This window comes from Aspergillus fumigatus, chromosome 4, assembly GCF_000002655.1.
Source record: "Aspergillus fumigatus Af293 chromosome 4, whole genome shotgun sequence".
Taxonomy (NCBI): Eukaryota; Fungi; Ascomycota; class Eurotiomycetes; order Eurotiales; family Aspergillaceae; genus Aspergillus; species Aspergillus fumigatus.
Window position 1 is genome coordinate 3166432 of NC_007197.1, and position 14697 is coordinate 3181128.

The following is a 14697-nucleotide window of genomic DNA, read 5'->3' on the forward strand; positions in this document are numbered from 1 at the left end:
ACACCTTCAAGTTCCTAGCATTGAGTACTCTGTATTTATCCAAACCTTGTTGGAAATCGGAACTTGGCAATTATCACGAGACTGGGTCTCAGCCTCAAGCAGGCAACATGTTCCGTGAAACAAGGGCTCCGGAAATGTGTTTCCAGTTGCCTTACTTGGCAGGCTGGCGGATTTCTGCCCAATCCGTTCGTTCCAGTGCAGCTCGGGACAAAGAGAAGTATCGAACTTGTCGGGAACTGGATTATTTTCCGCGTCCTCTATCTTGGAAAGTTCCAGGTCGTACTGAAATTGGTTTTGAATAGCAGTCGTAGTATCATTACCCTCCATTTCGCAAAAGTATATTTCTCGGCGGATGGCAGGGATGCGGTAGCAAATGCTGATACCCAGGTAGGTACTTGTACTTCTGTATTTTGAACGCTAAAGACATGGAACACTGCACCAATTGTCTTTTTACCTTGGATCTTGATTCACGATAGTTGGTCATCCGGAGCATTGTTCTCTAGCCATTTTGGCACGGACATGACATGAGCAAGTATGCATTTCATTGGTCAGCATCTGGAGTGCGCAACAATTTAGTGGTATGTTACAAGGGCTCCCGGCACTGTAGATGTCGAGTTGCTTCATATTTTCTGACTCGGGGGGGAGAGTGACTCGTATGTTCTTTGACTGTTAATCTACGAAATCCTCAATTACAGGATGTAACTGTTGATGGGATATGGGATAACGGCTACTATGATACCGCAATATTACGTAATCATCCATATGACAGGCTAACTGTCAGGCAGTCGTGGATCGCCTTCTGCGGCCACGATCAACAACCTGGTGTAAGCTTCAGCGAAGCTAAGCGGCATGGCAATTGTGGGATCCTATCTGATTTGATTGCAAGGACTTCACGTGTGCACGAGTTCCAATCTAGTCTAACTCTCCTTACCCTGCCCAACCGGCCTCCGAAATGACTTCTCTCTTTTTCTCCACTCCCGTCGACATTGACATCGTGCTCGAAGACAGCGATGAGCGCCAGACAGTGGACGTGAAGCTCGATAAGGGCCGCCGCGAGCGAGTTCCTCTTTACATGGATGGGGAGTCTGTCAAGGGTGCTGTTACGGTTCGACCAAAGGATGGGAAGCGATTAGAGCACACAGGCATCAAGGTGCAATTCATTGGCACAATCGGTATGGGACCCTGCCCATTCAAAGACCGCAGCACTTATCACCACTGGTGGTCGAGACATGAACTGACCAAGTATCTTGCTAAGCAGAGATGTTCTACGATCGAGGCAACCATTACGAATTCCTTTCGCTGGTGCAGGAACTTGCCGCTCCCGGAGAGCTGCAACACCCACAGACATTCCCTTTCAACTTCAAGAACGTCGAGAAACAATACGAATCATACAATGGTATCAATGTGAAGCTGCGGTACTTTGTGCGGGTGACGGTCTCGAGGCGGATGGCAGATGTGATTCGCGAGAAGGATCTCTGGGTCTACTCTTATCGCATGCCCCCGGAAACGAACAACCCAATCAAGATGGATGTCGGTATCGAAGACTGCCTGCATATTGAGTTTGAATACTCCAAATCCAAGTATCACCTGAAAGATGTCATCGTGGGACGTATCTATTTTCTCCTCGTGCGGCTGAAGATCAAACACATGGAACTATCCATTATTCGACGTGAGACGACAGGGTCTCCTCCAAATCAGTACAATGAGAGCGAGACACTGGTACGGTTCGAGGTAGGCCAGCCCGTTGATTGGCCCAAAACAGGGGATGCCTGCTAACGTTGTTGTTCTGATAGATCATGGACGGGTCGCCTTCGCGAGGTGAGTTGCATCCGGTTGAAGTTGCTTCATGCCAATACTGCTGGCACCCCACGAAAAGCAATATGTCATTTGAACAAATGGGAAGAGTTTCCTGCTGATCATGAACAGGAGAGACAATCCCTATTCGTCTGTTCTTGGGTGGTTTCGATCTGACACCCACCTTCCGTGATGTCAACAAAAAGTACTCCACAAGATACTATCTGAGCCTAGTATTGATCGATGAAGGTAAGCAGAACAAAAAAATGAAAGCACTTGCTTGTTCGGATATTTTCTGCATTGGCCTGGACTGCCCGATCGATTCCCTATGGCGAACCAAGTGTCGTTTGTATGACTTGGAAAGCCGGTCACCATTGTCGCGGCGTTGTTTGCTGCCTGCATTGGTACCTGAGGTTTCCATATGTTCAACTTGCCCAATGTTATCCCACGGTATCCCACCTAGACATTTCAATAGCCGATCGGCTATTGAAATCACCTCGGACCAGTCATGGCGGTCAGTCGACTCGGACCGGCTGACTTGCGATCTCATTCCGAACGGCAAAATCCCCCACGCTAAGCCACACTTGGATGATCCCACTCGCGTGGCGGCCCCACTAGGCCCCGGGTTTTCGTAATTTCATATGGTTTTGTTTCGGAACCCGGCTGTATTCTTCAGTTTTTTGCATCCCACAACTGCAGTTTGAAACGTACTGACTCGAACTCCTTGTACCTAGATGCCCGTCGGTACTTCAAGCAGTCCGAGATTACTCTCTACAGACAAGCTCCAGAGATCGCAGCGACCCCTCAAATCGCTCAACAGCAACAGATCCAGCAGCAGCAGCTCCTTCAGCAACAGAAGCAGCAACAGCCCCTACCAGAAGGGTCAGCCACGGCCGGACCTGGACGTGAATCATATCACACTCAGAGAGTCTCTGCTCCTGCCGCTTAGCCTGTAGGCTGAGTATGTCGCATGGCGTCTCGCTTAACGTTTCTATTTCAAGGAAGTTGTTGAGATTTGGCGGCATCTTCTACTCCGTACATATACCCTATTTGACTCTGTATCTGTACCTTGTGCTTATTTTGATTCGTTGCCATCGGATAAACTGGCCCTGTAGTTCGACGGTCAACGGTTGAATTTTTAAGTGAAGTAGTTCGCTGTGCCCACCGATGATTGAGAATGCGACTCTCGCTTTCCACAAATACTCATCTATACAAATATGCACGATCGAGGTCTATTTGAGATGATCTCTAGCGAAAAATATAAACTATACAAATTAAACGTCATTGCCGACCCGTTCTAAGACTGCTCCAAGAACCTGGAGAACCTCTCCGTCATCATTTTCCCTTCCCGCGACCTGCACCGCTTTTATAACGAGAGGGTATAACCATTCCAGATGTTTCTTGTGATGTTTATTTCCGGCTTGGCTTGAGTCGCCGGACGACATGATTACTGTCCTGATTATAGGCGGAGGAGGAATGGCAGTTGGTTCGCTTCGCAAATCGATCATGCCGCGGAGAAGATGTAGCAGTGCCTTGCGCGCCGGCGTGGGCTGCGGCATGAGTCCGCGGAGTGGCTGATCCGCGATGTATGCCTTCAGGGACATGGCGCATCGGAGTATGAGATACGGGGAGACAGCGCGCGAGAGCAGAACACGGGCTGTCGTTTGCTCCGTATCACTTGTCTCTTTTCTGGATGTATCATCATCGTTGGGCTGGGAGGCTGATGCGAGCTCAAATAGCATGTCGATCAGAATGTATGCCATTCGAGCACGTGGGGTTGGCGGTGGGTCAAACGTTCGGCCAGGCCGGATATTATATAGATCCTGCAGAGGCTCCTTATCCGAATACTTGATAGGAGCGCCAAAACGCTGTTGCTGGTAGATGAAAGAGGAGTCGAATAACGTACGAGAGAATTGGCGTCGAATATTGTCTGAAATGATGGACGCGCCTAGAGATGGGATGATGATGGTTTTGAGCTTGTTCATAGCATTGATGTCGAAGGTTTCGTCTGCGTGGACTTTTGTTGTGGGGATTGAACGGGTTCGATAACCTTTCGCAGAGGCAATACCGTTCGCAATGTCTACCACGCACTTCCAGAACCGCGAGATCTCTTCCAGATTTGCATACTCGTATTGCTTTTCGATGTATGGAACTGCCACATGGAGGATATCCAGCACTGCAGTGGTTGATTTCTGCCATAAACTGGGATCTCGGTCTTTTCCCGGCCACTCGTATCTTTGAACAATTGGGTTCCCAAGATGTTCCAAGGCACAAGATAGAGAGCCATTGGAGAAGATATCTTCCTTGATACCAAAGGTAGCAATATACCAGCCCAGGAGCTCTACAGCACTTTTCGAGAACGCAATAAAAGTTGGCCTTCTCGAATCCGAATCTAGGGACCACTTTGTCAATGCGGAATCAACGAAGTCAGCAAGACAGAAAACGATCTTTGGCTGGGCCACCTGCTTGTCTGAACATAGCAGTTTCAAACAGTCAATGATAATTGCTTGTACATCCGAAACCCGATCCACGTCCGGCGAATAAGGAGAGGAGACGGAGTTCCAAGCGAGGAGGCGCAAATGATGGAGAATATGCTCAATATGGTCATTCCCTAGATCGTCCTTATAGAGGGCATACAACTGCTGAAATGCCTGCAAGTATGCAGATGATGCATCCTGATTTGGGTGTCCTAGGTCAATTAAGTCCTCCCTGGGAGCAGGATGGCCAGCAACCCACAGCGACCAAGCGAGCTCGAGAGCCTTCTTGCTCAGATTATTTGTCACCTGTGCCCGGAGAAGGATGTTTGCCAGACTGGAGAATACCGCTTCATTTAGCTCCAGGAAGTTTGAGCTGATAAGCTTGTACAAATATCCCAAGAGATGTTCCCAGGAAGCGTCAAAGGCACTGTCTCCAACAATAGGCCCAAAAAAAGTAGTTATCAGATTGGCAATCCCCTTGATCATGACAACTGCCGTTTCTATCCAGGAATGGACCACCTCAGAGCCTCTGGCCTTCTCCGCTGCCCGAGAATTTGCGAGTTCAAGTTCGATGGTTTCAACCATTAGGAACAAAACACGGTTCAGACACAGACGCCATGCCTTGGGTGAAAGTTGTTGTCCGTACGCATCGAAAATTCTTAGAAGGGTCTGAATCGCGCAGTTTCGGATCTCCAGCCTGCTATCCCTCGCAAGGCTTACAATCCTAAGCAGAAGCAGCAGCCACAGCGCATTTCGTGAGACCGAGGGTTCATCACCTCTTGCAAGAGCCGAAAGTGTCTCCTCGCTGACTGAGAGTTCGACATGAGACTCAATGCAGAATTCCTCAATTTGCCCTTGTAGAAAATCAGATATATTCCAGAAAGATGATGTCGTTGTCAATGAGATGTTGAAGTCCTCTTGCTGTAAAGCGAAACGGGATAATGAATTCACGAGGTCCAACCGACATTGGCGTGGCAAGAGAGCGATAAAATCAGAAGCGACTAACTGTAGAGATTTGTATGCAGCACGAACGAGCCGAGGCGAATCGGCAATCGAGCGTGTATCACGCACCCTGCTAGACGTATCTCCTGCCGCTGTCGCACTCTCGCCGTTTGAAATGTCCCCGAACACACTGGATATCAGACTGAAGACAAGCGTCCATCCATCAGTGAAAGACTCTGCGTACTGCTCCAGAATACTCTTTAACGTCTCCAGGCTTTGCTCATGAATCTCTATGATGGAGGTAGAGAGTGGTAACCCTGGCATGCAAGCGTTAACCGAATAGAGCGTCGAGACTTGCATGTTCAGAGTTTCCAGGTTTCTGATATGACGCGCGTTTCGGACTGAATCATCAGCATCGTCTCCCTGTTTCATAGTCTCAAATACGACATAGCTGAGTACACCATTCGCTTTTAGACGAAGTCTCTGGCTTATCTCTGGGTTTGCGGCGGTGGCAATCAACCGCTCGATGAGCAGCTTCCAGACGCCGCGGTCTGGGTTGGCCAACGACGACAAGCGTTCAAGATTTGCTTGGGCGAGCTCTTTTGCTTTGTCCAAGACAAATTTCAGTTCTTCATCCCGCATTCTGGACTTTTCGATCACAAAGGACACACCCCGGTTGTTCCCCCGTGGCCGACCGATATGCTTTTGCGACGGCGAGGAGTTAGGAGTCCCGGGTATCTTTTCAGACGGCCCATCTTTTGCTGGTCCTTCAGTTATGCCGGAGAGGTCAAGGAGAGCAATCAGCAGACCGCCGAACGAATCGCTCGGATAGTCACCAGTGCTCTCGAACAATTTTGCAGAGGCTGCCTCAACAGCTGTAATTTCTGACCCGAGGTTGGCTTTAGACATATCGCCTGACACATCTCCCGCATTATGAACAAGGTTATGTGTTTTGCTGGAGGCCATACTGATGAGTAAGTCTACATCCTGCAGCGTTCCGAGAATGATCGACCATGCCGGCTGGTCTAAAGTAGGACCAAGGGCAATCCCCAGGTTCAGAAGAGCACGGAGGCACAGCAGATTTCTGGTGCTTAGTGACAATGAAGCAATTTCCGCAGATGCTCTCGGACCGTCCTTGCGTTTTTCATCCATAGCGGGAATGCTGTGGGAATCTGAGGCAGCTGCAGTCGAAGCACCAGCCATCTCAGCTGGCATTGTAGCCTTCGCTAGAGTAGTCAGAAAAGCGTCCCGCGGAACGGAGAGTCTGAGAAGACCGGCAACATGAGCCAGCTTCTGAAAAGATCGAACAAGGTTGTGATAGTAATCTTCGTCCAACGAAGCGTAGAGAAATGTCGAACAGGCTGCAAGTATAGCAGGCCAGCAATTCTCCATGATGCCGGCGCAGGCCTTGATTGCTGTCAATTGAGGGTGAGAATCTAGGTCCAAGGGATTAAGAGGTATCGCGAGTTTCTTGGAATTCGATCGGTGTATAGTTGTGCTGGCATCCATTCTCTGATAAATATGTGCAGGCTTAGGAGAATTGCTTTTGTCAGGGCTCGTCATCCGACTTCTCCGCTTCTGCTTTGAGTCTGGGACAGTTAATGGAAGTATGAATTTCGCCAGCCCTTCTGCAAATGAGGTGATACAATTGAGTACTAGGCTGTAGATGTACGTTTCAGGGGGAGGTGGCGGATCGGTCTTGTCAAGCAGCTCGATATACGGCGTGCGGACTGTGCTCCACTGACTGCTAATTCCCTGGAAATTAGTCTCAGTAGAAGGGCCAGTGGCCCCAATAACCCCGGCAACTCCGCCGGCTTCAAGTGTTATCTGCTCTTCTGTTATGGATCGTGCATGTTCAGCTCGCATGGGTACCGTTGAACGACTGCTGACTCCAATCAATGAAGGCTTCTCAGACGCTAGACGAACGAGAGCGGCCATGTGATCTCTGAGAATATTCTTCCTGTTGTTTTCTCCGTCATATAGAGAATAAATGAGCCGGACTAGCCCCGGCTCGGCATAAAGGCCTCTAAAAATTTCCATACAGAGTACTCTTTTCCAAGGCGATGTTCCATCCGGTTCGAGAAGGTGAGTCAGCAACCCAAGAGCCATCTCGCATTCGGCTGTCAGAAGAGACATGTAACGCTTGAGAAGTATCAGAAGAATCCGAGCGACGCGGCTGGTAAGGGCAAAGCCGTGCCTCTCAGAGAGATACCGGACTGTCATCGGCATGAGCCGAGTCCGCAGAACATGCGTTAGCTCCGCATGACCAACAAATAAGCGTCCGCTGTTAGTGAGAATGCTCTCGATGAGCTCCAGTGTGAACGTTTGAGAAAGTGACTTGATACGCAAAAAATGCAATTGCTCGCCATCTACAAGCCGGCACAGGTCATCCAAGACCTTTACGCGCTATGTCAATGAAGTACGAATATGCGTAGGAGTGTGGTGCTTACCCGCAATGCATCGTATGCAGAGTACCCAATGTTCACGGAGTCAGATTCAAGCTTTATTGTCACTCGCGGCTTGCCTTTATCGAGAGTTTCTGAAGGTACATCAGCAGAGATAAGAAGCCAGGCCGAACAAAGGAAAAACTAACTGTCTTCTTCAGCAACTCGCTCGAATGTCGAGACTACTAACTGCTGAAGAGTGGCCGCTGCTGTGCTGGATACAGCAAGAGTTTTGCTTGCTTGCAGCGTAGCACATATTTCTAATGTACTTGCAAGAAGCTCTCCGCCTAGGTCATTTGAATAATGCTGCAAAAGTGAGGGCAAGGACTGCAAAATTTTGAGTTGGATATCCAGGCCTGATCAAGTTAGCGATTTGACGGATTATCAGCTAAGACTGCTTACTCAGGCTAGTGGTCTCTTTCAATCCCCCAAGGACATCCTTCAGCCTCTCAGAAGGTAGTGACCGTGAAGCCACAAGTCTCTGCAAGCAGACAACTCCGATTCCAGCAAGCTTTGCATGTCGACTATGGCAGGCTAAAATAAATGGATCGACAAACTTGGGTTTGCGCACGAGATCTCTTGGGTACTCAGTAATCTTCCCAAGCAGCAACAAGGGCGACATATGGCATGGCTTGACACCCACCAGCAGATATCTGAGCCTCGGAAGTTGAAGGCAATGCCTTCAAATCATTCAGTGACTCCTCAGCAGCCTAAGCCGTCAGTAAGTTTGGGTTTCATGAAACCTCCTCTACTAGATGGGTAGCAAACATTTCGCAATTCAGAGTTCTTCCGTTTGGACTCCTGAATCAAATTCAATAGTTCCGTTTGCAAAAACTGCGAGGACATTTCTGATCAATGTGTACAGTCGCACCATGCCCAACGCTGCCAGCCTGAGGAATATCTCCCTGACTTTCTCCCTACTAGCGGTCAGGTGTTCACTGAATCCGACGTTCGTTCATGGAACATTTAGAGATTTTGATCCGGAAACAGAACTCAGCACTTTACTTCAAGTATAACAGCCATGTATCTTTCAAGGAGTAGAAGAGAGAAGACAATTGTGTGCAGCCACTTAGCAAAGACAATGCAATAGAGTTGATCCACATACACAGTTCCTGTGACAGATACGTTAGCTCTATCTGGACTAGGTGGCTTCTCCAGGAAATGCCAAGATATCAGTGGATACACTGGTTTCACGTGACACAAGTGGCTGTGTTTATCATCACGTGATATGACTCCTCGAAAACATGGCAGCGGTGACAAGTACCTCAGGCACCCAGGCTAACTAAAATTAACAGTTGCGTTGGAGAGTGCCCCTCTTCCTCCCGCCTTGATAAGGTAGGATAATCTCGCTCTCTCCAACAACTTTTCTGTTCTAGTACAGAACCCGTATTGTCCCGTCTTCAACAACAGTCATTGCAATGGCCGCAAAGATTCCAAGAAACTTCAGGCTTCTTGAGGAGCTTGAAAAAGGAGAGAAGGGCTTAGGAGCAGGTAAGCATGCGACCAATCTCTCATGACGCATCACCCCGCTGATATCATGTTGCTTTTCATTTTAGAGGCGTGCTCTTACGGTCTTGCGGATGGCGAGGATATGATGATGAGCAATTGGAACGGCACCATTCTTGGCCCACCCCATGTTCGTTCTCTGTCTCTTTTCGATTGTCAGACCTACAAGCCAGCTGACCTACTGAAACCAGAGCGTCCATGAGAACCGGATATACAGTGTCCAGATCCATTGCGGGCCTGACTATCCTGATAACCCCCCAACTATCCAATTCATTTCTCGTGTCAACATACCATGCGTCGACCAGAAGACCGGAAAAGTATGAATCTTGGTCCACTACTCTCCCAATCGAGAAGGATATCTCCTAATCGTCACTTAGGTGGATCCCGCCAAACTCCCCTGTCTGGCCCAGTGGAAACGGGAGTATACCATGGAGACGATCCTACTTGAGATCAGAAGGCGAGTTATAGACCTCTTATTTACCTTGTAAGAGTAAGCTAACTAATCGCTCAGATACATGGCCCTACCACAACACAAGAAGCTTCCCCAGCCCCCAGAAGGCACCAATTTCTGAGTCTATCGCCTTGTACATGGATCAGACAATGATCATTGGAGTAACAGGTCGGTTTTTACGTTAGGTCTCTGTCCTTACTACATTGAATTCTAGAGCGTGTACAGTCTATGCATATCAGCAGGTTTTGGCGTGGTTTCGGTAGAAGCCCATTTTTCAAGCAAACAAAATACGAAACGTGCCAGATATTCTATCTGACTCTAACTTTGTAGCAGCAACCATGGAAGCGCTGGTGGCTTCATGTACAATATTTCGGTTAGCGGTTATCTCCGTGCAACTGTATAGACCTAGGCGACGGAACCAGACATGCTTCCGAAGGTCCGGCATCAGGACAAAAATGCGCTGGAGACCGTAACGACTGCTCCCAGACAAGATGGCTTGACGGCAGATGAAAAGCTACCTCACACTGATAGATGACAAGAACTTCCGAGTATATTTGGCTGAACGATATCCGAACATCAAGCATAGCTATAGAGCTCAATAATCATCACGTGATATATATTTTTTGTCTGTGATCACATGTCCTGGATGGAGTTCCAAGGTAACTAATTATTACGAAGTACTGAGTGTCAAGTTGATCAAGCTATGCATCGACTCATCGTCCCGAAATCCTTAGGGACGCATCGATATGCTTGTGAGTATCATGTAGAAGATCGTTTATGATTACGAGGCATATTTGGCACATGAGCTAACTAGTGGTCTCCTAGGCCTGGCTCTGTATCGAGCACTCCTCCGCCAGTGCAGCAGATTGCCAGGTGCAGTACCTGAGCTCCAAACATCCAAGTTGCTAATCCAGCAAAAGTTCCGTAAATATAAGAACCTACAAAGTCCGTCACAGACTGCCAATGCCTTGAAAGCTGGATATGAGGTACGAACTCAGTCGCGAAGTGCCATCTTCTTTAGCATTATCACTAATACACTCTCCGTTCAATCTGCCAGGCCCTCGACTTACTACATTCAGCCTCCCAGGGCAATGAACATGACCGCCATCGTATTGCGAAACTAGTTCTGGAAAGCCAGTCGATCAAAAAAAAGATCAGTGAGTTCCAGAAAGCATTAGCGAGCTCAGTTCAACCAAAGCCTTTATCCAAAAGAGAACTCAAGAAAGAAGAATCGAGGCGCTTTCAAGAATCGACTGCGCGGAGGCATCCTGACGCCACTCCCATTCTTTCCCGGCCCCGGCCAGTCGTGAATGGAAGACGTCGGGTCCCTGTGCTCGTCAGCGCGCGGGGGATTCCTTTTCTGCGCATCAAGAAACCGCAGCCCAAGAATCTGAGCGGTGTTATTCGGACGAAACTCGATAAGCGGTGGCGTCGGATAGAGCGCCGGGACAAGCTTGGTGTTGAAATACTATTCGCCAAGGACGAGGATGAGTGGGATCAATTGACTCTTGGTCAGCCAGAGGCAGTAACATGGGCTGGAGAAATCAAGAAGGCTTTGGCTGAGGTGAACACGCAGCTAAAGGAGTCAGATTTAAAGAATAAGGAGCTTGCCGAGGCGATGTGGCAAGTCGTCCTTGCGGAGCGCAAATTGGCTGCGGAAGAAGCAACACAGGCGTCAATCCAAAGATGAAGGGTCGAACCAGAGAAACAATATTCCCTTGGACGCAAACCACCCTTCCTGTTGTGGATCTTGCGATCTGCGATGCTTCATATCCTTATCCACTACACGAGAGATTGCGCTCTCGTTCGGCTGTGGTGAGCTCAACCGACAGCTTTTCACCGGAGCAGCTCGCGTGTGCTGGAGTTCCAAACAGCATCAAAACGTCTATGCTGAATGGTGAATGTGGGCCAACAATTTCACCTCAATAATACTTGATGCGGACATTTAGTGCGTCGCTCTAAGTTCTTTGAGCATGAAATTGGGTGGTCATTCTTAGAGAACTAGTGACAACCAGCTCTACTACTTTTGTTGCAGCTTGCGGTATGAGCAAGCATCTAATGGGATGGTTTTACCAACCAGTCTAACCCGGGTCCAATTGTACCTTTCGTCCTGGGGACAGCTAGATTAGCCCAATCTTTGATATGGTACGAATCGCATGGATACCACTGGGTGCCTGTAGGTGAAATGCTTCAACCGTCTACAAAGTCACCAGGGGGCAATCACACGTGTGATTCTTCAAGAGTGTCCAGCGCTACTCGCAGCAAACGTATGCAATGAGATATGTATAGGTGAATGCTGGAGCAAAATCAACCCAGATGTACCACCACTACTTCTTTATGCAGTAATTTTGATCTTCTCAACAGCGGCCGGAATAGCATCCTCATCATCCTCATCATAGTCTGCTTTCCCTGCCAAACCTCTCTCCCATAATTGCTTGCCAGTAAGCTTCTTTTCTTCTTTGACCGGTGCCTTTTTTGCCCTCTTTTCGTCCGCCTCTTTCTCCTCGCGCTCCCTCTGCTCCTTTTCCTCCATTTCTTTTCTAAACCTCTCTCTCCACTCTAAAAATGTTTCAGGAGTCACCGCTGTGCCCTGGAATTTCCGATTCTCCTCCTCTTCCGCCTTCGCGGCTTCCATCTCTTTCGCGGCCTGGACAGCGTTCGCCCGTTCAGCCATGAGTAGTTCGGCACTTTCTTTCAAAGTGCTGACCAGGGTGAAGACCATAGCCATTCCTAGGTTTTCTTCTATGGTTGGCTGTAAAGCTTCAAGGAGCCGTTCACGATCTTCCTGAATGTCTAGCAGAGGGTGCTTGGGCGCATTTGGAGGGGACGAGATCTCAAGGTCCGGGGCAACGTCGGGATATTCTGGTGGGTATGATACCTGAAGAATCAGGGCTGGCTGTTCGGTTTCTTCTTCACCTCGGGCGTCATTTTCGGGCGTCTCTAAATTAATCGATATCCGGTATGCGGTGTCGGATATATCTGAGCGTCAATTCACAATCAGCGGCTGATATATTCATGATCCCAACTGCAAATCAAGACAGCTGTACCTGTGATCTCTTCAGGAAAAATGGAGTCGAGCACCTCGCGCTCCTCGACCTGCTCTTCGCGGCCCATTTTGCTTCAAATGTGCTAGTGGCTGGTGGGGTACTGCGAGTAGGTTTCGCAGAAGACACACAGTAAAGACAGTTGTGCAAATATTATCTAGCACTCGGACGTTCGAATTAGTTTGGGAGTCTTGACCCCAGAAGATTTAATGTAGACTCATCTGACAGCTATTATCAAACTTGGAGTGCACAGGAATGCCCATAGACGATCTGCTTCTGGTCCCGCATGCAAACCAGGCAAACAGATAAGAAAAGATCAAAATTGTTTCATCCAGAAAAGGGAATAATTTCAATGCCTCTCCGCCTATCGAAATACAAGCTCGACAGAGCCCATGTTGTTGGATGCTTATTATGACAATCTATATAATTCGAAACTGACCTCTTCTATACGCGAATAATTCCACAGTACGTTCAAGGCACACCAGCCCATTAATATACCATGGGCAAATCTAGACCTCACAAGAAGAAGGCTTCGAAGTCGCGTGAAAAGTCCGTTCTCCGAGCCGGTGGTTCAGTGTCCAAACAGAAAATGGCCGATCCTGCGATACTCCTTGAGCAAGCGGTCGTCTTACTTCAAACAGGGCAAGCAGATGCAGCGCTTGCAGCAGCTCAGCAGGCTTTCAACTCTGCGCCCACCAATTCCCCCGCTCAACTATCTGCCCTGAACACTATCGGCGAGATCTACGTCGAACTGGGGGATATCAATGCTGCGAGAGAATGCTTTTTACGTGCGGTGGAGCTCGACCCGAATGGCACAATACCAGAGTCCGAAGGGGGTGGTGCGGAGAAGTTTTTATGGCTGGCTCAATTGAGCGAAGTGGGAGGGAAGGATAGTGTCCAGTGGTTTGAGAAAGGTGTCTCAGCTTTAAGGACAATCATCCAGCAGTTGGAGGAAAAGCAGGACCCTCAAACCGCTGCTGAGTTGGCGGAAAAGAAGAAGAAGATGGCGAATGCACTTTGCGGAGTAGCGGAAATCTACATGACAGATCTCTCGTGAGTAGCATTTCACCGAAACATATTCATGGTGGAGTAATCTGACAGTCTCCAGTTGGGAGGAAGATGCCGAAAACCAGTGCGAATCTCTCATAACGGAAGCTCTCTTGGTCGATCCTCAAGCGCCCGAAGTCCTCCAGACACTAGCATCCATCAGGATATCCCAATTACGACAAGATGATGCGCGAGCCGCACTCTCCCGAAGTCTTGAGCTATGGAAAGACTTGCCTCCTGAAGATCCAAAGGTTCCGGAGTTTGCAACTCGAGTCAGTCTTGCGCGTCTACTCATGGAGGTTGCAATGGAATTGGAAGCCCTCGAAGTCTTGGAACGTTTGATTCTCGAAGATGACCAGAGCGTAGAAGCATGGTACCTCGGCGGTTGGTGTCTTTATCTTCTCGCGGAGAAACGACAGGCCCCCAAGGACGCAGAAGCAGACGCATCGCCCGAGTCACAACGACAAGCTTCCCTTGTTGCCAGTCGCGAATGGTTGAAACAAAGTTTGACCCTCTACGACCTGGTCCAGTATGAAGATGAAAGACTCAAGGAGCATGCTCTTGAGCTGGTTGATGAAATGAACAAAGAACTAGGCGAGGATATGGAGGATGACAGCAACGCCGAAGATGCCGAAGGGGAGGAAGGGGAAGGGGATTGGGAAGATGAGATTGAGGACGAGTCAGATGAAGACCATGAGATGGCGGATTGATAAAAAGTTACAAGTCATATATGTTTGATGAATATCTGTTATGATACCAATAGAGATGATCTTATTAATGCATAGAAAGCTAGGCTGGATTTGTCTCCATTAACAGAGGGGTTTTTCATGGATATGGCAGTGTTTATTCGACGACCACCCAAGACTGTTATGTACCAGCCTTTATTCTGTAACCGACCCCTTCGACGTAGCAGCGGCGTTTACTGGTCCCGTCTTAACTAGTGGCTATTATCATTGATCCCTGGCTTCTTTTGTCACCCAATATCGGAGTCG

The 14697-nt window shown here is 48.6% G+C and overlaps 6 protein-coding genes across 6 annotated transcripts; 4 read left to right on the forward strand and 2 right to left on the reverse strand.

The window, feature by feature from the left end:
* Nucleotides 1-808: 808 nt before the first annotated feature.
* AFUA_4G12060 (vacuolar protein sorting-associated protein 26) lies at nucleotides 809-2743 on the forward strand (the record flags this gene model as incomplete). Its single annotated transcript, XM_746532.2, has 5 exons — nucleotides 809-1172; nucleotides 1259-1731; nucleotides 1794-1818; nucleotides 1927-2043; nucleotides 2529-2743. The coding sequence occupies exons 1-5, from the start codon at nucleotides 953-955 to the stop codon at nucleotides 2741-2743; spliced, it is 1050 nt and encodes a 349-aa protein (XP_751625.1). The 5' UTR covers nucleotides 809-952.
* Nucleotides 2744-3068: 325 nt separating this feature from the next.
* AFUA_4G12070 (uncharacterized protein) lies at nucleotides 3069-8772 on the reverse strand (the record flags this gene model as incomplete). The annotated part of the gene is made up of 6 exons (XM_077804652.1): nucleotides 8426-8772; nucleotides 8301-8367; nucleotides 8060-8233; nucleotides 7807-8013; nucleotides 7664-7752; nucleotides 3069-7610 (listed from the first exon to the last, which is right to left on the reverse strand). The coding sequence occupies exons 1-6, from the start codon at nucleotides 8501-8503 to the stop codon at nucleotides 3069-3071; spliced, it is 5157 nt and encodes a 1718-aa protein (XP_077660794.1). The 5' UTR covers nucleotides 8504-8772.
* Nucleotides 8773-8834: 62 nt separating this feature from the next.
* Nucleotides 8835-9919, forward strand: AFUA_4G12080 (E2 ubiquitin-conjugating protein MMS2). Its single transcript, XM_746530.2, has 5 exons — nucleotides 8835-9148; nucleotides 9214-9293; nucleotides 9355-9480; nucleotides 9541-9620; nucleotides 9675-9919. The coding sequence occupies exons 1-5, from the start codon at nucleotides 9076-9078 to the stop codon at nucleotides 9733-9735; spliced, it is 420 nt and encodes a 139-aa protein (XP_751623.1). The 5' UTR covers nucleotides 8835-9075; the 3' UTR covers nucleotides 9736-9919.
* Nucleotides 9760-11304, forward strand: AFUA_4G12090 (LYR motif-containing protein; the record flags this gene model as incomplete). Its single annotated transcript, XM_746529.3, has 4 exons — nucleotides 9760-9782; nucleotides 9948-10366; nucleotides 10440-10600; nucleotides 10672-11304. Exons 2-4 carry the CDS (start codon nucleotides 10318-10320, stop codon nucleotides 11302-11304), a joined length of 843 nt encoding a protein of 280 aa, XP_751622.2. The 5' UTR covers nucleotides 9760-9782; nucleotides 9948-10317.
* Nucleotides 11305-11949: 645 nt separating this feature from the next.
* On the reverse strand, nucleotides 11950-12728 carry AFUA_4G12100 (RWD domain-containing protein; the record flags this gene model as incomplete). Its single annotated transcript, XM_746528.1, has 2 exons — nucleotides 11950-12593; nucleotides 12662-12728. The coding sequence occupies 2 exons, from the start codon at nucleotides 12726-12728 to the stop codon at nucleotides 11950-11952; spliced, it is 711 nt and encodes a 236-aa protein (XP_751621.1).
* Nucleotides 12729-13157: 429 nt separating this feature from the next.
* On the forward strand, nucleotides 13158-14576 carry AFUA_4G12110 (ACL4 family protein; the record flags this gene model as incomplete). Its single annotated transcript, XM_746527.2, has 2 exons — nucleotides 13158-13711; nucleotides 13767-14576. 2 exons carry the CDS (start codon nucleotides 13158-13160, stop codon nucleotides 14413-14415), a joined length of 1203 nt encoding a protein of 400 aa, XP_751620.1. The 3' UTR covers nucleotides 14416-14576.
* Nucleotides 14577-14697: the final 121 nt, after the last annotated feature.